Source organism: Maniola jurtina, chromosome 23, assembly GCF_905333055.1.
Source record: "Maniola jurtina chromosome 23, ilManJurt1.1, whole genome shotgun sequence".
In the NCBI taxonomy this organism is placed as follows: domain Eukaryota; kingdom Metazoa; phylum Arthropoda; class Insecta; order Lepidoptera; family Nymphalidae; genus Maniola; species Maniola jurtina.
Genome location: NC_060051.1, coordinates 9223415 through 9245359, shown reverse-complemented (window position 1 = coordinate 9245359; position 21945 = coordinate 9223415). Strand labels below are relative to the sequence as shown.

Genomic DNA, 21945 nt, shown 5'->3' with positions numbered 1-21945 from the left:
TAGTACCTAGTACCTAAGTACTAGGATACCTATTACCTAAGTACTATCGAATTAGTAGGCAAGTGGTAACAAGCATAAGAATACAGTAATAGAATACATAGAAGTGGTAGAGAAGGTAGGTATATTAGAGGGGTAGAGAAGTGATAGATAAGTGCCGAAATTGCGGGCATAAGTAGTTATGTACAATATTATGAAAAGCAGAATCCGTAAAGGTAAATTTCCACCAAAAAACCGGCCAAGTGCGAGTCAGACTCGCGCTTCGAGGGTTCCGTACTTGGGTATTTTTTTCGACATTTTGCATGATAAATCCAAAACTTATTATGCATAAAAATGCGTTTTAGAACGTACAGGTACTCTTTCATATGATACCCCATTTGGTATAGTTATTTTCAACACACAAATTCACGATTTTTGGATTTATAAGACCTACCTACCTGCCAAAGTTCATGATTCTAGGCCCACGGTACAAGTACCTACCCTATAGGTTTTCTTAACAGACACGACCGACGGATAGACAGACAGACAGACAACAAAGTGATCCTATAAGGGTTCCGTTTTTCCTTTTGAGGTACGGAACCCTATAATGTCCCTCACAAGTCACAACCTATAACTCCAAAGAACTTGAAAAACAAATAACAAGCAAAGTCGAGTCGTGTAATAAACAACCTTTAAAAGTCGCCCCACAGAAATAGCCTACAAGACTTACCTATTTATGGACTCCGCCACTTTATAACGCGGCGGTCCTCCATCGGGCCCTCAAAGATCTCTGCGATAAAAACGAGCTGACTTCAGAAGCCCTGAGCATTGTCGAGACCTCTTGGCCCACATTTTACGTGCTCTCGAGAAATCAATCTCACTGTATCACCCCACAAACTTTACCTACAGAGTGGAGAGCTTTCGAATGTTTGCCGATCGAGCATACTCTATTGTTGGGGGCTTTAATGTCATATTTTCTCTCTTTTAGCGCAATTAATTTTTGCTATAAATAAAGATAAAAAGTAACCTATAAATATCTGTGCTTTCTCCACAAAATACAATGGATACATCATACAGGGGACTATGTAAACGTGAAATCTCGAATGAACTCCTTGATTTTTCCGGAACAAAAAATTAGCATATCTCTTTCCTCGGGATGCAATCTTTATCTGTATACCAAATTTCGTCAAAATCGATTAAAGCAATGAATGTGAAAGGCAATCAAACAAACAGACAGACATACTTTTACATTTACATAAATATTACTTGGTTCACATTATTTTTAAGTGAACTCGAGAAATAAGTCCCAATGTATCACCCCACAAACTTACAGAGGCTGGAGTAAAAACAAGTGATATTTAATTGCTTTAAACCGCACTTCTCCGAAAATTAGCTTGAACCGAAAAGACAAGATCGACTCCGGACCCGACAACCGAAAGGCCGACGTTTTAACCAATACCACCAAATCAAAATAAAAATATTCTTTTTCAATTTAGCTTTTACAAGTACTTTGGAATCGTCAAATGCATCTACCACTGATTCGAATGCTTTTCCTAACACGAAGAATTCTCAGTAAGAAACTAACCACCACTTTTTTATATAACACACTTTTTAGGACCCTTATAGGATCCCTTTGTCTGTCTGTTTGTCTGTCGGTCAAGAAACCTATTGGGTACTTGCCGTTATCTTAGAATCATGAAATTTGGCAGGTAGGTAGGTCTTATAGTACAAATACAGGAATAAATCTGAAAACCGCGAATTTGTGGTTACAAAAAAAAAACAAAATATGTTTCAATTTTCAAAGTATGATAACTATATTATTGGCGTCACTCAGAAAAGCAGGTATTATTTAAATATTTTTATCGAATTATTGGAATGTCCTCTCCAAAACCAACACAAAAAAACACAAGTTTAATGTGTAAGGTTATCCGAGAGTTTTAATCTAAACAAACTAATGCCAAAATAAATAATTTAATTAGAGCGTGATTGCTATCACAACATCTAATTATTCAGTTCACAATCCAAATACCGAAAATATGCGATATCGCTCCGAATCTCAGAAGGAGACTGAACTAAAACCTTCAAAACACCCGTATTTATGCAAGTTCAATCTTGTTGGCCTCCTAGTAACAGATTGTATGACATCGAATGAGCCAAATATCGATTTTACCAAACTACCTTCATCAGCTAAATTAATAATTTTATATTATTTTTGACAACTCAAATCAACTTTTTAAAAACAACCTTACAGTTCGGCCGTCCTGAATTTAACACGCCCTCGTGTTTCTAAATAATCTTGTCATGTCAGTCGCGGGCTTCCTTGCCCTAAGTCAAATCCAAATCATGGGCTATCCTGCCCTCCGTCAAATCATTAAAACCTACCCTTGAACTGCCGAACTCTCAGTTTTAATATCAAGTCAACAATAAATCCAAACGACTAACTTCTCATTCGATGTATACAAAATCTGAACCACTTATTGCAAATTACTTTCCACTTCACAAAAGACTAAATTCTTTAAAAAAAAACTTAAAAATTTTAATCACCAAATCAAACTCAATAAAAATTTTAATCAAATGTGGGTTGTTTACAAAAAGATACCAAAGCGAAATTAAGACAACGTGAGACACATCCCGCTTCTGAATTATTGGCGTCACTCAGAAAAGCAGGTATTATTTAAATATTTTTATCGAATTATTGGAATGTCCTCTCCAAAACCAACACAAAAAAACACAAGTTTAATGTGTAAGGTTATCCGAGAGTTTTAATCTAAACAAACTAATGCCAAAATAAATAATTTAATTAGAGCGTGATTGCTATCACAACATCTAATTATTCAGTTCACAATCCAAATACCGAAAATATGCGATATCGCTCCGAATCTCAGAAGGAGACTGAACTAAAACCTTCAAAACACCCGTATTTATGCAAGTTCAATCTTGTTGGCCTCCTAGTAACAGATTGTATGACATCGAATGAGCCAAATATCGATTTTACCAAACTACCTTCATCAGCTAAATTAATAATTTTATATTATTTTTGACAACTCAAATCAACTTTTTAAAAACAACCTTACAATACCAAGTGGGGTATCATATGAAAGGGCTTTACCTGTACATTAAAAAGATTTTTATATATTTTTATGCATAATAGTTTTTCATTTATCGTGCAAAATGTTGGAAAAAATACCCGAGTACGGAACCCTCAGTGCGCGAATCTGACTCGCATTTGGCCGGTTCTTTTTCCATTCCATTCCATCAGCCTGTATGCGTTAACACAGTTGGACGTAGGCCTTTCCAAGCCATCATTTATTTTATTTACATAATTAACATGCTTACTTGGGGTTAATTAAAACTGAACAATGTGACGCTGCAGTTTGCAACTTATAAAATTCTTTTTATTGAAATCGCGGCTCAAAGAGAATAAGGTCGAACTGAAAACTGAAGATGATTCCACTTCACATTTCTTTGACCTTCCTTTTTATATTGAGTATTATCGATTGGACTAATGACGTATATTTTTTACTTTCTTCTAGTAGAGGTAAAATAAATATAAGCGTTTTGCTGCTAAAGCACATCAATGAAAGTTTTTTTTGATAAAGAATATTAGCCATGTTAATCATGACTAATACTCCCCTTTCCCTCCAATTAAGGTTTACCTTTACAAGCTTTAGCTTGTGCCAGGAGTGGGTACGACAATAGTGCAACGGGTGGGGTTTGAACCGCCGACCTTTCGGAATTCAGTCCGCTCCTCAACCGTTGAGCTATCGAGGCTTATACTTTGTATAATATAACTTTATCTTGGCACTAGAAATCTGGATCTGCCGAGTCCTACCAAAATTTAGGGGTCCTAACCCCTCCCAGAGGATATGGGCAGGGGGGAAATTTTAAAAATGCACAATTTCCAAACTTCAATATATTTCTTCTATCTTTACAAGTACTTTTGAATCATCAAATGCACTTGCAATTGCATCACTGGTTCGGAATGCCTTCCCTACCGAGAAGAACCAGCAAGAAACTCGGCGGTTGCTCTTTTCAGGCTTGATATGCAATATTATACCATGTAAAGTGGTATTAGTGGTGGTGGTAAAGGTATTTAATTTCTATGTAAGTCTGAAAGTTTACAAGTCCGATGTCGCTATAACCGTTGTCTTATGCCAAAAAAAGTTAATACAACACAGGAAGTTAAAAAGAACTTTTATTGCAGTATCACACACGACAGATGACCTGATCTTCCAGTGGGACCCTGAAGTCCCCCTGGTGGTGGACGAGAACATAGAACTGCCTCAGCTGGAGCTGGTGCAGAATAGAACTGCCGACTGCACGCAGGTTTATTCTACAGGTAAGTGTGTTTTTACCCCACTGCGGCAAAGCCAAAAGGAAGGGTTATGATTTTAGCAGTCTATGTATGTTTGTATCCAGATTCTATATGTTCCACCGTAGCGCCTAAACTACTGGGCCGAGTTTGATGAATGAGGTGTCAATTGATTCGTTGTAAAGGTCCGGGTGACATAGGCCACATTTTAAAATTGGGGGTCTCCAAAATTTTTTATACGTACATACTTACATAGACTGATAAAATCATAACCCCTTCCTTTTGGCTTTGCCGCAGTCGGGTAAAAATAAATTAGAACACGAATCCTGAAAAAGATGTTAAGCCTTGATCTAAAAACTATGCTTGCTAAGAGATATTAAACTCGTGAGAACATTGAAAACTGTTTCAAGATTATCGTAAACTAGAGCATAAATATGATTAGCCTAATCCCTGTGTTAATTTCTTCTAATCTTCGAGAATTTTCTGTTAACTTTAGATTTAACTGAAGTTAAGTTAAACCTTGTCCTAGTTTTGAGTTAAATAGATTATGGTATATGCTTTTATGCTTTTGTTTTTCAGCCATACCTACTGTGAAGCTCATTTTTCATTATTAAATTATTTTCATTTTTTGCAAATAAATGGGATCGATGGGGGCTTTTCACAATTTATTTAGATTATTTGTGTTCCCGACATTCGTACCAATGTTTAGCTCTATGCGAATTATTGTAAACTTGAATGTCTATTTTGATCGGACTATAATAATTATAATATATTCCATAGTGAAAACGGCCAAGTGCGAGTCAGACTCGCGCACTTAGGGTTCCGTACTTGGATATTTTTCCAACATTTTGCACGGTAAATCAAAAACTATTATACATAGAAATAAATAAAAATCTGTTTTAGAATGTACAAGTAAAGCCCTTTCATATAGTACCCCACTTGGTATAGTTATCTTACCTACTTTGAAAATTGAACACATTGTAATTTTTTTTTAATGATGTAACCACAAATTCACTGTTTTCAGATTTATTCCTGTACTTGTGCTATAAGACCTACCTACCCGCCTCATGATTCTAGGTCAACGGGAAGTACCTTATAAGTTTCTTGACAGACACGACACGACGGACGGACAGACAGACAGACAGACAACAAAGTGATAAGACCTACCTACCCGCCTCATGATTCTAGGTCAACGGGAAGTACCTTATAAGTTTCTTGACAGACACGACACGACGGACGGACAGACAGACAGACAGACAACAAAGTGATCCTATAAGGGTTCCGTTTTTCCTTTTGAGGTACGGAACCCTAAAAATCAGCTTGAATGTATTTTAAAGCTTCACTAATTAAGTGTTTAATTGCTTGCTTTTCAGGAAACTTCACCTGCCTTGAAGTGATATTCAAGCTGAAGCGTCGGCTTGGGTACCACTTGTTCAACACCTACATACCGACCTGTCTAATTGTTATTATGTCTGTAAGTTACCAATACTCGTTTACTTAAAATGCCATTTTTTTTTATTCACTATAGGCAAGCGCTTGACCACAATCACACCTGATGGAAAGTGATGATGTGGTCTAAGATGGGACGCGCTTACCTAGAAGGTGCCTATTCACTTTTGTCTTAAAGATACCCGGATTGTAATTGCCATAAGCCTACTTTGTCGTATCAGTTTACAAATTGCGAAGAACCAAATTAAATTAAGCCTCAATAGCTCAACGGTCGGCGGTTCAAACCCCACCCGGTGCACTATTGTCGTACCCACTCCTAGCACAAGCTTAACGCTTAGTTGGAGGGGAAAGGGGAATGTTAGTCATAATTAAAAATGGCTAAAATTCTTTAAAAAAAATTGAATATCGCGGGCAGACCCGTCTCATGCACCATAATCGAAAACAATCAGTTCAAACTGGTAACTGGTGTTTTAGCAAGTCTTGATTCTCGTCCACCGTGATTTTATCTGATGGGTGATGACAGTTCGGTTGTTGTTGCAGTGGGTTTCCTTCTGGATCAAACCTGACGCAGCCCCGGCGCGCGTGACGTTAGGCGTCACGTCACTACTGACTTTGTCGACGCAGCACGCCAAGTCCCAAGCTCAGCTTCCACCTGTATCGTATCTGAAAGCTGTTGATGCATTCATGTCTGTTTGTACTGTGTAAGTATTGTAAGGTTATTTTTAAAAAGTTGATTTGAGTTGTCAAAAATAATATAAAATTATTAATTTAGCTGATGAAGGTAGTTTGGTAAAATCGATATTTGGCTCATTCGATGTCATACAATCTGTTACTAGGAGGCCAACAAGATTGAACTTGCATAAATACGGGTGTTTTGAAGGTTTTAGTTCAGTCTCCTTCTGAGATTCGGAGCGATATCGCATATTTTCAGTATTTGGGTTGTGAACTGGATAATTAGATGTTGTGATAGCAATCACGCTCTAATTAAATTATTTATTTTGGCATTAGTTTGTTTAGATTAAAACTCTCGGATAACCTTGCACATTAAACTTGTGTTTTTTTGTGTTGGTTTTGGAGAGGACATTCCAATAATTCGATAAAAATATTTAAATAATACCTGCTTTTCTGAGTGACGCCAATAGTATTGTCCTCTTTTTCCTCCGTGTTTTAATCATTGAAATCATCATTGTCAGCTTTAAGGCTCTTTTTATTTTATTTTATTTTATTGAAAAGGCACACATAACTGGTTGTATTTAAAAAATATTAAACATAAAAACAATATATCAGGATCTAAGTAACAAACCCTAATTACCTAGTACCTACCCGTAACTTTCTATGTGTAAAATTATCTAATTAAATATACTTATGAATTATAATAGATGATCAAACGAACTTCTTGAAGTGAAGTTCGATCGTTATTATATGAGTCGCTTCATTCGAAGATATAAACAATGTAGTCCCCTTAACCTACAGGCAACATCGCACGATTTCAGAGAGTAATTGACATTTACCCTCTTTTTTTTTTTTTTTTTTTAATCTACCTACACTACGACACTATCGACGTTATCCATTCTTTTAGAGATTTATCCGAACAATACTTGTAGGGTTAAAAGCATTGGAATAAAATGAAATGTGATTTTATGACGGGAGAGGTGGGTTGTTATTATATCTTCGAATGAAGCGACTCATATAATAACGATCGAACTTCACTTCAAGAAGTTCGTTTGATCATCTATTATATTTCGTCGCTTCATTCTTCAGATATAAACAATGTAGATGTTTAGAGAAATAAGTTTTGTTCGGATAATGTATCTTTTTATTCATGAAACCGAAATATCGACCTCATATCAAGACCGTATATTTGTAACGAAAATATAATCCTTGAAGACTGCAGCAGGACATATTATGTTAATAATAATAATTTATTGTCTCGAAAGAAAGGTAAGACCGGTTGATCTCATCCGGGAGCAGAAGTCTTGACAATATCTGTTATGGCCATCATAACTCCGGTTGGATTGATTGATATATTACTTAATTTGATCTAAGTGCTTGTACCCTATGATTTATGTAGATTACCTATCAATAAGATAGCTAGTTTTTTGGTAATTTTTGAATATTTAACACAGCTAACTTATACATTATAGTACAATTGAACACATGATTGTATACCAGTTGTGGGTCACAAGTTAAAGTATATTTTGGCTTATCAAGTTTAAGTTTGTAAGCTCCTTGCAAAAGTCGTTTTATGCAAACGTCGGAAACAACATTAAAGTTAAGTATAAGCAACAATGCAGAGCGATGACTATTGAGGGAGTCATCATGAATAACCTTTATTGAATTGCTTCGTTAATAAAAGAGAAGAACAGATGTTTCTAAAGCGCTACAACCGTCAATGTTATGTGAAGAGCAAAACTGACCCCATTAGGTACCTATACTGTTTGATATTCGTAGTACTGCCGACTTGCGCAGCCATCATTAGGTGTAATGATTCGAACGGGGTGTGAAAGCCATCCCCTACCCAAAGCTTGTAGAGAGGAAGGTGCTCCCCGAATTGAGATTTGCATGTGGTTCTTGTTTCCAAAGAACGAATAAGTCACATTTGGCATTAACGCGAGAAACAGAGGTCAATATCGGGACAACCAAAACGTCCCTTAATAATCCGATAGTTGTGATCTTATAACCCCCATTCTGTATTGGTGCTAATTAATCTTTCTAGATTCAGCAGGATTAGGTATCTTTCGTGTTCACGTTAGATGCGAACAGCTGCTAAAATATTGTACGCTTCTCACACCACTGCCAAGTGCGTCTTGCAAGAGCGTTTAGATGTGGGAACTAGGATTCTACCTAGACGGTTTAAGTAACTTATTGTGGTAGTATTGTTTACAATCTACACTCAGCAAAATTTTGCAGTTATTATCATGACTGTTGAAGCTTTTTAGTCCCAGGAAAAGCTAAAAGTTCTATTTAATTTATATTGTGTACCACTACAGACGACACACCAATTAATATATTCTAGAACCGTTTCGGGAATATTAATCTTAGGATCGTAATCATTATTTGATATTTTGTTGTAATGCTATCTAGCTTTTCAACAATTTTGTTTAATATAGAAATCAATATCGAACTACTGGTCAAACAGGCCCTAGAACACCTGTTAGATAATAATAATACTGTGCATACTCTCTAATTGTACACCTTTGCAACCCGTGAGCGTATATGTAGATAACTGTTTAATGTAGATACGTTTATCAATAAGAAGCGACAGTTTCATATACTGCGTTTCACATACAACTCCAAGGAAGTTACAGTTTTGATATGGTTTTATGAACTTTTATCATAATTAACTACGAAAAGATTCACCAATTATGTACTTCTAGAAATTTTTAATGGAATAAATAGCATAGTCCAGTTTAAAATGATGTAAGTAATATTTTATTCTGTAACAACAAACAGAATTGAACGAAGGAAAAACAAAATTGAGAATTAATTTTAGTAAGTAGGTACTTGTTTATATTAGTCTGAGTAATCTTCCGCTAGACTTACGAAGTCAAGCTTGTAGTTGGAAATTGCCAACCTTAAAAATCCAATGTACAGTATACGACGTACAGATAAGCGTCTGTCAAGCGAGAACAATGTTAACATATTATTTGTTATTTTAAGTTGTAAAATATTGCATCGACTAGACTACTTAATACCTGCGTTCAATTGTTCGATCGCGATCCAATGGTTGGCCATCCCTGCAATATGTCATCTAATCTAAATTTATTACTGACTTGTGACAATGTACCTTCATGATATTCGTGAAACGCTCTTGATGCTGTGGCTAGTCCGCACGGCATGACAATAAACTGTATGTGTAAAGTCCTAGAATCAGGAATCTGAAAGTTATACCTAATCGTTAGTATTTTTGATCGGATTTCAATGCAAACTAATGAGTAGCTGGTTTTAGGTCAATTGTAGTTAAAAACCGCCTTGGGATTAAATTTAACCACTGTTCTGTCCCATTTTGCAATATGTATATTTTGTAATTTATTTAATAACTTTTTTAAGCAAAATCGCTTGCTTCCGTTAGGTATAGGAACTAAAAATATTTTGAATAGGTATGTATTGATAATGGGTTGTGATATGACGTGATAATATCACGTTGTTTATATTGTCATCCCCTTATTCTAGAAGGTAATTTTAAATTGCTGCATGCATATTTCGAAACACATGGTACATGAGGGTTGAAAATGCGAGACTGATGTCTCTCGAGTCCACAATGGAATTGTTAAAACCTGTTCTATCCTTCATATGATAACACAACTGTGTTGAAGGTTATGTGAAACCATAAACTAAGGTTGATAATGTGAATTGTATTCCGCCTGCATGACCTTAGTTATTTGCTTTGAAATGCTTGACTCTTCGAAGCATAGGAGTTCTTTGCTTTTGACTGCGATGGGTAAGGCCGAAATGCGGTCACTGGCGGTCTCTTTTTACCCAGTTTTCCTGAGCGACCGTATGAGAGTCCGACGACGATTGAACTATACTGGTGTAGTAATTTAATCAAATCACGATATTTGGTCCCTCGATCTTGTGTAACCTCCCGGTGCGCGTCAAAATACAAATATCTACTACATAAGCCAGAGGAGTTTCCACAAACTGGCTAAGCTCTTATGAATGTTTTCTCCAAAAGTCTAGCGTATAAGATGTGGAAGACCCCAACGCATACAGTAGCTTCGAGTCTAGGGCTCCAGACTCTATCGTTTGCTTCGACGACGACGGAACAACCGCATCATCCACGAGGATTGACTTATGCGGACTGACTTAAGCGGGAAACTTCATAATTATAAAAAACTGACAGGCCAGTTAGTGACTCTCGGTGTTCGACGTCACTCGTAAGTATAAAAAATACGTCGATTGAGCGGACGAATCAGGGGGTAGGTATTTAACACGTTGCGCATTAGTATTGCTACAGAATAATATAACAGTACTGTATTGTCTCGCAGATAGTAGTTTGTAAGTAGTTCCGTGCATATCTTTTCAAGATTAGGTACACGTATTTTCTACATAATTGTCATAAATTATGACTCATAATTAGCTCGCAGCTAATTATGTTATCGCAATTGACTCGCAGTCAATCCCGATTTGTTTATAATTTACGTAGGTAGGTACTAGGTACCTACTCGTAAGTAAGATGTGATCGGTTAAGAAGAACACTTTTTATTAAGAACGTATTTTCTACATAATTGTAATAAACTATGACTCATAATTAGCTCAAAGCTAATAATGTTATCACAGTTTCTTAATATTTTAAGTATTACCCCGTAAGTAAAGCGCGATTGATTAAAAAGAACACTTGTGGCACTTAGTAACAAAAACTTCGACTAACCTGTAATATTTTCATCGTTCGATGAATCTAACCACGGTCTTCAATATTTCACCTTATCCTTTTCTTCTAATTTTACCTTTATATTTCTCTAATTTCCTCTTGTCGGTACTACTTTTCGGTATTTTTACTAGGCGCGTGCACTCGTTGCCTCGCACGAAAAAGGAATGGATAACGTCGATAGTGTCGTAGTGTAGGTAGATTAAAAAAAAAAAAAAAAAAAAAGAGGGTAAATGTCAATTACTCTCTGAAATCGTGCGATGTTGCCTGTAGGTTAAGGGGACTACATTGTTTATATCTGAAGAATGAAGCGACGAAATATAATACAAGATGACGTAGGTATTTTGATTTGTTTTATTGTCCTCTGTTGGACATAGGTCTTCCCTAGTGAACGCCAAACTACCCGGTCCTCAGATTTCCTTCGGCCACATACCACCACCTTCTTTATGGGTACTTCTCTGATTTGGCGCAAATCGGAGAAAATAAGAGAATTTTTTAAATTGTGAAAATTGCTGAACTAAACTAAAATATAGGTGAAATTAAAAAGAATGACCAAGTTATATCAAATTGCACCCATGAATTTCAGAGATATATGCATTTGAAATTTTCAGTTACTGAAGGTAATGATTTCTAGTGTGCTGGTAATGATTTTGGTGGAGAAGGCGTTGATGTTTATCTGATGGCAATGAAGCAATATTTCATTTTCAAAAAATAACGTGTTTCTTCATCTTATTAATCAAGTAAACAGAATTAATAACGGAAATATTGCAAACTTTAACAAAAATATTATTCCAGACATATCATCACCTATAAATTTTACTTGAAATGTATAAAATAATCATGCTGCGAGAGCATATTATCACGAAAACAAATGTATTGTGATAGAACAGTATGAGCGAAAACATGATTATTTGATTTGCATAGAAATGGTAGACCTGCGAAGGGTGTCGTATATAAACATTTTAGTTGATGATAAAGTTAAACCAATTTTGGACCCTGAAGTCAAAAAGAATTTGTAAAACGATTTATAGAAAATGATATGTTCGCAGACACATGTCAAGGAATCATTGCAACATCTTGGGAATGTTAAGACATGCAATGAATACCGCACTATCAGCCTCATGAGTCATGTTCCAAAGATGTTTCTACTTATCAGCTCTTAAGGGATTAGAAATAATTAATGTGACAACTACTTCAATGAGAGTCAGTTTGGATTTAGATTTGGTGTTGGAACCTGAGAAGCATTATTTGCTATAAACGTACTAGTCCAAAAATATAGAGACATGCAAACTGATGTATGAATTTCCTTCATTGATTATGAGAAAGCCTTTGACCGTGTACATCAAGTGGTACTTATTCGTCGTTTGCAGTATGTTGAACTCGTTGGCAAGGAAATAAAGATCATTAAGAACCCTTACTGGTGGCAGACTGGGACAGTAATAGTTGAAGTTGAGGAAACAGATGAAGTAGCGGTAGGCCATAGGGTATGACAAGGACACATCTTATCTCCGCTTCTGTTCAACTTATACTGAGACGCTATCATCTCAGAAGCATTGGAAAATAAGGAATGGGATGTCAAGGTAAACAAATAAATATAAATAATATTAGATACGCTGATGATACTGTTTTTTTTGGCTTCTAGTTCCCAAGATCTTTAGAAAATAATAGATAGCGTTTATAAATGTAGCAGAAAGTCGGGTCTAAGCATGAATCTCTCAAAGACTAAGTTTATGTACAGTATCAAGAAAACCGCAACAAACCTCAATAAGAACTCTCACATGTACAACACTCGAAAGAGTTTCAATGCACAAATATCTTGGTACATGGGTAAATGAAGAATGGGATCCAGATTCTGAAATAAAGACCTGAATTGAAATTGCCCGTGAATTCATGAAAATGAAAAAAGTACTGCGCAATAAGCAACTGCTACTGAAAATTACTGCGAGTAAGTTGGGTTCAAAAAATAAAAATGACAAAGATGCATCGGTAAAGATAGAGACCTAATTTTGGCGATCAAATGCAGAAAGGTCGGTTATCTGGGGCATGTTCTCAGACATGACCAGTATCAGTCGTACGCGTACTATCTTTAAGAGGTAATCTGCCATTAATAAAGAAAGGAGTATTAGTCCAATGGAAACGTACATCAGAAAGTATTTTTACTTTTGGTGAATTCCTGGCTTTCCTGGAAACTTCTTCCGTTTTATTTGTTTAACTGATAGAGTTTCTTGTAAAGGTTTGTTATATAATCCCATCCTCGTTGCCACTGAAATATACTACAAGAAGTTAATAACCATGGTCATTTCGATACGCCATTTTATTCGAAAACACGTCAAACCGTCGAAACAAAAGCCTAATAATTATTGACATACACCATCGACAATGTATATTACACAAAGCTAGCCCTTGACGTCAATTGTAGAGGTTTTGACGAATAAATAACATCTTTTATAACTATAGGAGTAGTATGTTCACAAGGAGCATATTATTTTTCTGTGGATGATTTTCTTCTAAATCCCTTGTTATCTTAAACAGTATTTTCTCAATCGGCTTACTTCTTTTTATTTTTTCTATATGTTTTTTTAATTTTCAAGTATTTTTTTTCTCTGTACTCTTTGTTGTCTTGCAGTCAACAAAAAGTTTTGATTTTCTATTCTTCTTTAGTCTCAAAATAATCCGTAGAGTTAAGTAAGGATGTCTTCCTCACCACTGTTATTTATCTTGCTTATCGACGAAGTTATGCGTCGTGTCACCAATAGTCCGAAAGGGATATCATGGAGCAGTAGGCAACTTGAAGACCTTGACTATGCGGATGACCTTGTTCTCATATCAGATTGACTCGAATACATTAAGTCCAAATCAAAATACCTACAAGACAAAGTTCCTTAACTAGTCTGCCGATTACCACAAAGAAAACAGTGAAGATGAGGATAAGTTCTACTGCTTCAGAACCATTTTATTTAGAAGACAAACCAATTAAGCAGGTGGAGGAGTTCTATAACCTCGGTAGGATCATTTCTCCTAGCGGCGGTGCCGAGGCTGATGTCAATAACTGGATTATAAAAGCTAAAGCTCTCTCTGTTTGAATCGCTTGTAAATTCAGTCTTCTTATACAGGTGTGAAACGTGGAAACAACTATATCACTAATCCACAGAATTCAGGTTTTCCACAATAAGAGTTTCAGTGTTATTCCCCGCATTTTCTGGTCTAACACGATCAGAAATGAGGACTTGTGGTACAAATGCCAATACAGTAAATAAGGAAATAGCTTTGAGGCGATTGTGATTGGATATTTTGCGAAGAGAGGAAGAAAACGTTGCTCAAGTGGCATTTATTGAAACCTGCCTACCTGGCAGCCTGGCGGTCAAATGAGACCTGGTCGAACAACAAACTCCTAGAGGAGGCCCATTGAAGCAGACCTTAAAAGAGTGGAATTCTCGTGGAACCATGTCAAAACAGCAACCAAACGTAGGGAGACCTAGAAAACAACTGCTGCAGCCCTAATATCCAAGAAGGAATGAAAGGACTCCATCATTCTTCTTTACGTTTCGCATATTTTTCTAGATCTTTCTTTAGTTCTTCGTTTTTGTTTGTTCTTTGTGTTTTTAGTCTGCGCTAATTTTTTTTCGCGCGTTTTTTGACTATTTCTTTTCACTATGGTAGTTTCTAAAATCGATATATGATGGTTATTTTTAATATTGAAATACCTCGAGTTGCAAGGATTTTGAATAGTTATTTCTAAATTGCTTGTAACAATATGGGCTACTAATTCAACTGATTAGTTACACAATTTTGGAACAACATTATTTCCTGAAAAATTGATCACCTCCTTCAATTCAACATCATTACCTTCAATTTAAAAACGGAAGGAAAATTACGGTAATGATAGAGCGTAAATGAGGTTTTGGCAGTTTTAATTTTATAACGTCGTATTTTAAAATGCAATATATATGAACATCAAACTAGATACTTATGTTGTTATTAGTACATGAAAGAAAATAAAATTATTAAGAAAAACTAATTGTTTGTCCTAAAATGATGTTGAAGGCAAAGAGTGAAAAGTCGTGCCAAACACCAGTTTTGGCACCAAAAGCGTAAATATTTTTTTTTCTACAAGTGCACGGCCACTTTCCGCAACATGCCTAGATAGACTGATTAGGACTTAGTACGGGGCAGGGGAGAACGGATGGCAATATGTATACTAGAAGGATATTTTGGAGGTGCCATCTCAGTTGCAGGTAATGACTTTTTTTCTGTGCCAAACATTTGTTATTTTTTTATGACGTAATTATATGATTCGTACGTGTAAAAATGCATTTTAATTGCTTCTCAGGATGTATATAATAATATGTGAAAAACTCGAGCTCGTTTAAAACCGTCTTCTTTGAAAATCATAGCGATTTTTCCTGAGACTCCTGTTTTACCCGTAGAAGGAGGTGAGTTTTTAATATCAAAAATATTATTTCTGAAGTAACCTTTGTAGTTACAATTTTGAATTTTGGGGCACCCGTAGCTGAATATACAAGAGTTCTTTTGTAATGCAATTCTCATCTGTAACTTCATTCATTATTTTTTTATTTGACCTGACATGCGATTTGCGCCAAATCTGAGAATCACCGTTATATCATCAGTCTTTTGTGCTATCTGAGGGCACGGCCCATAGGCCCACAGTACAATGACACTTCTACGCAGTCTCCACTCTACGGCGTTTAAATGAATGGCATTTTTTTTTTTTGGTTTGCTGCGCAAGTTATTTCAACTATGTCGTCGTTGGAATTTGCAACATATGCTTATGAAGGATTTGTGGCTTAGTTATGACAGTGCTTATCAGTCGATTGCTCTGGTTAAGCAACATTGACATAAGTTGATAACTAGATGGGCCGAATATGGAGGTAATAATTGACCTTTTCGTTTCCTCCGAACCTCGAAGAGCAAGTTAAATCGTCAGTCACGGTTGTTAAGATATTATGAAGAATCAAAATTCTGTACTTTTAGATGCAGTGGATACATGAACATATTATACCCCGTATAATATATCCATAAATTGATAATATTTTTGAATTTTCATTTCAGTTTCGTGTTCATGGCACTGATGGAGTACTGCCTGGTCAACATCATCCTTGATGACAGAGGCGGGAAGCCGAAGGTAATGAATAATACTTACTTTTAGGGTTCCATACGTCGAAAAACTGATCTCTAATAGGATCACCCGTGTGTCTCTCGGTCGGTCTGTCGGTCTATCTGTCACTGTCAATTTGCTCTGATTCTACTGGACCGATTAAGTTGAAAATGCACTATTGCCTTATCTCCGAGACCACTGAAACTAAGTGCTACTCCTAAGTCCAAACCTCACTCTATTGTGCTAGTCTAAAAGTCGAAAAAAGAAGGGAACACTAAGGCTGAGATCAGCTATAGAGCGCACTTTAACTTTGCTTAGACATTTAAAATGAGACAGATTTATGCCAGTGCAGCGGTATAACGTTGTCTCGATTTAACAGTGTCTTAAGTCTGGGCAAATTCAAAGTGCACTCTATAGATATCAAGGTAAGTGGACAGCTCTTCTTCGAAAAGTCACAGTTATTTGAGCATATTAGATTTTAGGATTTTATCATCGCTAATCTGTGTCGAGGACATTGGGTCGAATGCGAAAAACAACCACATCAATGACCAACAAAGATATTATGCTGTCATCACTTATGATGGATTGGATGTGAATGTAGGACAATTGATTCAGTCCAAAATAAATCTCGTAAATATGTCGTGTTGTGTCTGTGTAGGCTAACACTAAAGGCATTGTTAACAAGGTCAAGCAAAACTTCAGAATGCACCAAACAACTGCTTGCTTACTTTGTATCAAGCACAAGTTAAATCGTACCTACATGGAGTACTGCTGTAGTCACTTTTATCAGAGTGATCTCTCGGTTTGACCCTGAACCGACGATATATCAAATGGTGCTACAGCACAGCTATGATGACGTAAAATCAAGGAATAACAAGTGTAAATTAAAAATTTCTAACACCCCCGACAAGTGAAGATTATAGTAACTAGAAAAGAGCTGATAAGTTTCAAAAATCTGAACCGATTTCCTTAGATTATAGCTAAGAACACTCTCGATCAAGCCATCTTTCAAATAAAAAAAACTAAATTAAATTTGGTTCATTCGTTTAGGAGCTACGATGCCACACACAGATACACAGATACACACGTCAAACTTATAACACCCCTCTTTTTGGGTCGGGGGTTAAAAATTGCGTCAAATATGTACTAACATTTGACGCCTGCCAGTGACGTCTGAAGCCTCGACGTGTTGTTAGAAGTTCTCTGTCGTGAACTGTGCCTCCATGATGGCTCCGCTAAGTAATAACCACGGTAATATCGGTAATATACATAATATTACCGTGGTAATAACTAGCGGCTTTAGGATACCGTTGATCGTCAACCTAGGAGACTAAACGAAGAATCTCCTATACCTACTGGCAACACTTCTTGATCACCGCCGCGATGCCGTTGCCGGCTTGCCGTTGTTTTATTGAATATATTTCGGAGAGTGTACTCAGGAGCTGTTTATCTTGTCTCTCCTTCCCCTTTTTACCACCGTACCACAAGATATCGAGAGAGTTTCCATCTTAATATCTCCGACATATTTAAAACAAGAGTAAATAGGCATTTTTTACGCACATGCATCCTATCTTAAACCACATCATAACTTTCCATCAAATATCATTGTGGTCAAGCATATGCCTATAGTGAATGCAAAATGAGAAAGATTTTCAAAGTTAGCCCTTGACTGTGATCTCACCTGGTGAAAAGTGATGATGCAGTCTAAGATTGTAGTGGTTAACTTGGAAGTATAATATAAAGAATGACTGTACCAACCATTCCTCATACTCACTGCATCTTTCCAGGAACCAGCGGAAGCAGCCAAGGCCCGCATGCGCGCGGTGAGCATCGACAGATTTTCTCGGGTCTTCTTCCCTCTCCTCTTCGCGGTGCTAAACGCCACCTACTGGATCCAGTTCGCGCAGTACATCTGATTGTCCTAAACGACACGTTATTGTGTCCTTACTTCCTTCATGCATCTTCAGATATGCCAACTTGGTGACCGATTGTAAATGCCAATTTATCGTACAATCGACCGATTAGGACTCTTGGATTCTAGGCGTTAATTTTAAGTTGCTCCGGTTTCTTTAAACTCGACCTACATCGACAGGTCTAAATCTAGTGCTATCCTATTCCACGAGGAGCTTTAAGAAAGAGAGTAATACCTTTAGATTTGTCCCTTTAGTCTAGTTAAGGTATAAGAATAAGCTACAATGGCTGTTATTCCTTGGAACTTGCAATCCCTCTAGCAGCTTTTTTTTTAAATTCAAGCTTCTCTACGGGAGCTATGAAAAATGCTATCATTTGAATATCTGAGCTGCTCCCTGATAGGTACGACGCTCAGCTTCTGAAAAAAAGTGATATAACCTACTGGGCATCGAGTCCAAATTATCTCAAAAAAAAAATCTGGACCAATTCGCTAAAAATTGCATTTCTGGAAATTAAAATCAAGATTTCTATCGATTTTCAGCAGAATCTACTGAAATATATATATTCTGAATATATAATAAAAAATTCTTCATTGTACGTCAGTCAGCAGCTATACTTGTTCTGATGGTTCAATTGATTACATTTCCTTGGCAATTTACTGGTGGAATCTAAAGTTTTCTGGCTTGCGTTGCTGGCAGATCTGTAGATGCTACTCAACCTTTATTAATTGGAGCTAATCTGTTACTAGTCATTGCTATAAATGTAACGGTATTATGTTTGATTTCTTGAAAGCATTCTGCTGAATGCAGTTCGTACTTCTCTTTAAATAATAATCTGATTTAATTTAAACCTTTTCTTTCATGAGTATAGGTCTAAACTTTTAATGTTATCTTAAGTTTAACTTACTTTCGAATGGTGTTTTATTTTTCCGCCTTTCACTCTTTTTTACCCCACTGCGGCAAAGCCAAAAGGAAGGGTTATAATTTTTTTAGATAGCTTTAGAGCCAACTCATTTTATAATTTATGAGAGTAAAAAATATATCGTAAATACATCTTTATTTTTTATTTGAAATTTTTATTTTTTTTTATTTTTTAAAATACCGTGAGAGATTACCATCACACTAATATTATAAAGGCGAAAGTTTGTGTGTATGCGTGTACGGATGTTTGCTCTTTCACGCAAAAACTACTGAACGGATTTGGCTGAAATTTGAATGGAGATAGATAATATCCTGGATTTGCCATAGGCTACTTTTTATCCCGGAAAATCAAAGAGTTCCCACGGGATTTTGAAAACCTAGATCCACGCGGACGAAGTCGCGGGCATTAGCTGTTATAAATATATTATAAGAATCCGGCTTTACTCATATGGGACTCAGCTCGCAAACCCGTCAGGGTTGAGGCCGCGTTTGCGAGCTGAGTCTCTATGAAAAAGTGGCTATGACATATTACGGACGGACAGACAGACAGACAGACATGACGAATCTATAAGTGTTCCGTTTTTTGCCATTTGGCTACGAAACCTTAAAAAGGACCCTTGATGGGTTCGAAATTAATCGCGCTTACGTCAACTAAACACGATTCTTATATATTTATAAATCTATTTGCATAGCAAGATTAATTTTACTTACCAATTTCAAAGCGATTTTAAACAAAATAATATTATTATTCAAATGACGATAATCGTTAATGAATTCAAGAGACGCAAGTGTTAATTTTATAGCTTTGTTTTATAAGTAGTTCTCGGAATAAAATTTAAACTGATCACTAACTTTTTCATTTTATATAGCCGTGAATTGTTCGTTTCTCGTATCAAATTTCTCTAATTATATTATGTAAGTCTCGAAATTTATCTTGCAAATAAAATAAATAACTTTACCTAATTTTAATCTATCCATTTACCTTCATGTGGCATTTAGGTTTTAATTTAAAACTACTTTATTTTTAAATGTCTTTTTTTACTTGTCGCTTAGTTCGCAATTTATTTGTTCTGATTAGACATCAGATATTTTGTAACACTTTAAGAGGAGTCTCTCCGTCACTCGCTTCATACAAATGTAGTTCCAATTTCATTTGAATATTAAGCAACCAAAGTCCATGAAATTTTGCAGACATATTCTAGAAACTAATATATCTGTGTCTGTGGTGTTTTAGATTTTTCTAAAAATATGTAGTTTTAAAATTACAACGGCTCAAAGATTTGTATGTAATTTTTTAAGACCGCGTAACTTTGAAACCGAATATTTCAACAGAAACTACGATTGTATGAAGCGTGTGACGGAGAGAGCCCTGTTACCTAACTACTTTTAGTAAATTATTTACTTCAAGCATAATTTATCTTTCTTCATTCATCTTATCTGTTATCTTAAAAGTCTTAAATCAATTTTTGTGATAAAGAAAGATTATGTTATGAAAGAATATTGTTACTGTATATCTTATATATTTTAATTGTTAATACTTAATTAAAAATATCTTGAGCTGCATATGGTACCTATACGATAAAAGTCAATTCACATAGAGATAGTTATATCGAGAAGAAGGAAAATATATAGCTCCACCTAAATTAATTATATAAGATTGTGAATACATACATGACAAATTAAGTATTGTTCTTCGCGGTTTAAATTAGACTCTACTTATGATAGTTTTTGCGATATTTTCATTTGGATTAAGAGTTGAAAATGTAAAAACCTAAACAGTAATGCTAATTCGGTTGTCCTCAATATTTCAAGAGACCCTACAAGAACAGGTAATTAATAAATTTAAAACAACTCCTTATTTAACTTACAAACGTAGACCTTTCCCTTTCCTTTACCTTTTATTTCCCTTTCCTTTCTCTTTCCCTGCCCTTTCCTATTCCTTTCCTTTCTCTTTGCTTTCCATTTCCTATCCCTTTCCTTACCCTTTCCCCTCCCTTCCCTTTCTTAGTGGCAAAGCATTGACAAAGCAATCGTGGTACCATGAGTATTCGCCACTTCTCTCTACTGACTGACAGCCTGGGAAGATCAATGCCACGACAGCCCTAGCTCAGTCAATCCATCGTAAGGGCAACCTTCCTGGAAATACTTTGCCCCTCTTACTTCATTATCTGTTAGTTTAGTTTTACAGTGGCCAATGGCCATACATGACCATAATCAAGGATTGAAAGACTTGACTTTGAGAACATGATGGAGAACTCTCAGCCATACACGTTTCCTCGCGCTATTTTTCTTCACCGTTAAAGCAAGTGATATTTAATTGCTTAATACGCAATTAACTTAGAAAAGTTAGAGTTGCCGGAAACCGAACCCGAGTAATGGAAGGCGAATTATCTTAACCACTGGGCTATCAGTATATTTAGTTTTGAGAACAACCGATTAGCACCAATATTATGTATATTGTATTGTGATAGCTACTGGATTAGGTACCTGTATCCTATATAATTTAAATGTTATCTACATACTCTCTATAAAATTTATTTCAGTTGATAACTACAAAAATATACGATACGTTTTAAAAGTGTTGTTTCATTCGTTTCATCATCCTTTTTTAACCCCCGACTGTGAATGATCCGATATTGATATAGGTAGTTTTTTATGTTTGAAAGGTGACTTGATCGAGAGTGTTCTTAGCTATAATCCAAGAAAATCGGTTCAGCCGTTTGAAAATTATCAGCTCTTTTCTAGTTACTGTAAACTTCATTTGTCGAGGGTGCTGCGAATTTTTTATTTACACTTGTCATAAAAGTAGAGAGCAAACGAGCAGACGGGTCACCTGATGTTAAGTGACTACCGCCGCCCATGAACATTTGCAGCAGCAGAGGAACCGCCAATT

The 21945-nt window shown here is 36.0% G+C and overlaps 1 protein-coding gene and 1 long non-coding RNA gene across 2 annotated transcripts in view; one reads left to right on the top strand and one right to left on the bottom strand.

The window, feature by feature from the left end:
• The window catches only part of LOC123877174 (glycine receptor subunit alpha-3-like), a 37401-nt gene extending 18246 nt beyond the window's left edge, over window positions 1-19155 (top strand). Inside the window, exons 5-9 of the mRNA XM_045923683.1 lie at window positions 4181-4315; window positions 5662-5762; window positions 6278-6438; window positions 16176-16248; window positions 18009-19155. Coding sequence (XP_045779639.1) covers window positions 4181-4315; window positions 5662-5762; window positions 6278-6438; window positions 16176-16248; window positions 18009-18137 — 599 coding nt within the window. The 3' untranslated portion in view covers window positions 18138-19155. The remainder of the gene's footprint in view (window positions 1-4180; window positions 4316-5661; window positions 5763-6277; window positions 6439-16175; window positions 16249-18008) is intronic.
• On the bottom strand, window positions 12748-13469 carry LOC123877188. Its single transcript, XR_006798518.1, has 2 exons — window positions 13248-13469; window positions 12748-12957 (listed from the first exon to the last, which is right to left on the bottom strand). It is a non-coding gene; the product is annotated as an uncharacterized LOC123877188 (long non-coding RNA).
• Window positions 19156-21945: the final 2790 nt, after the last annotated feature.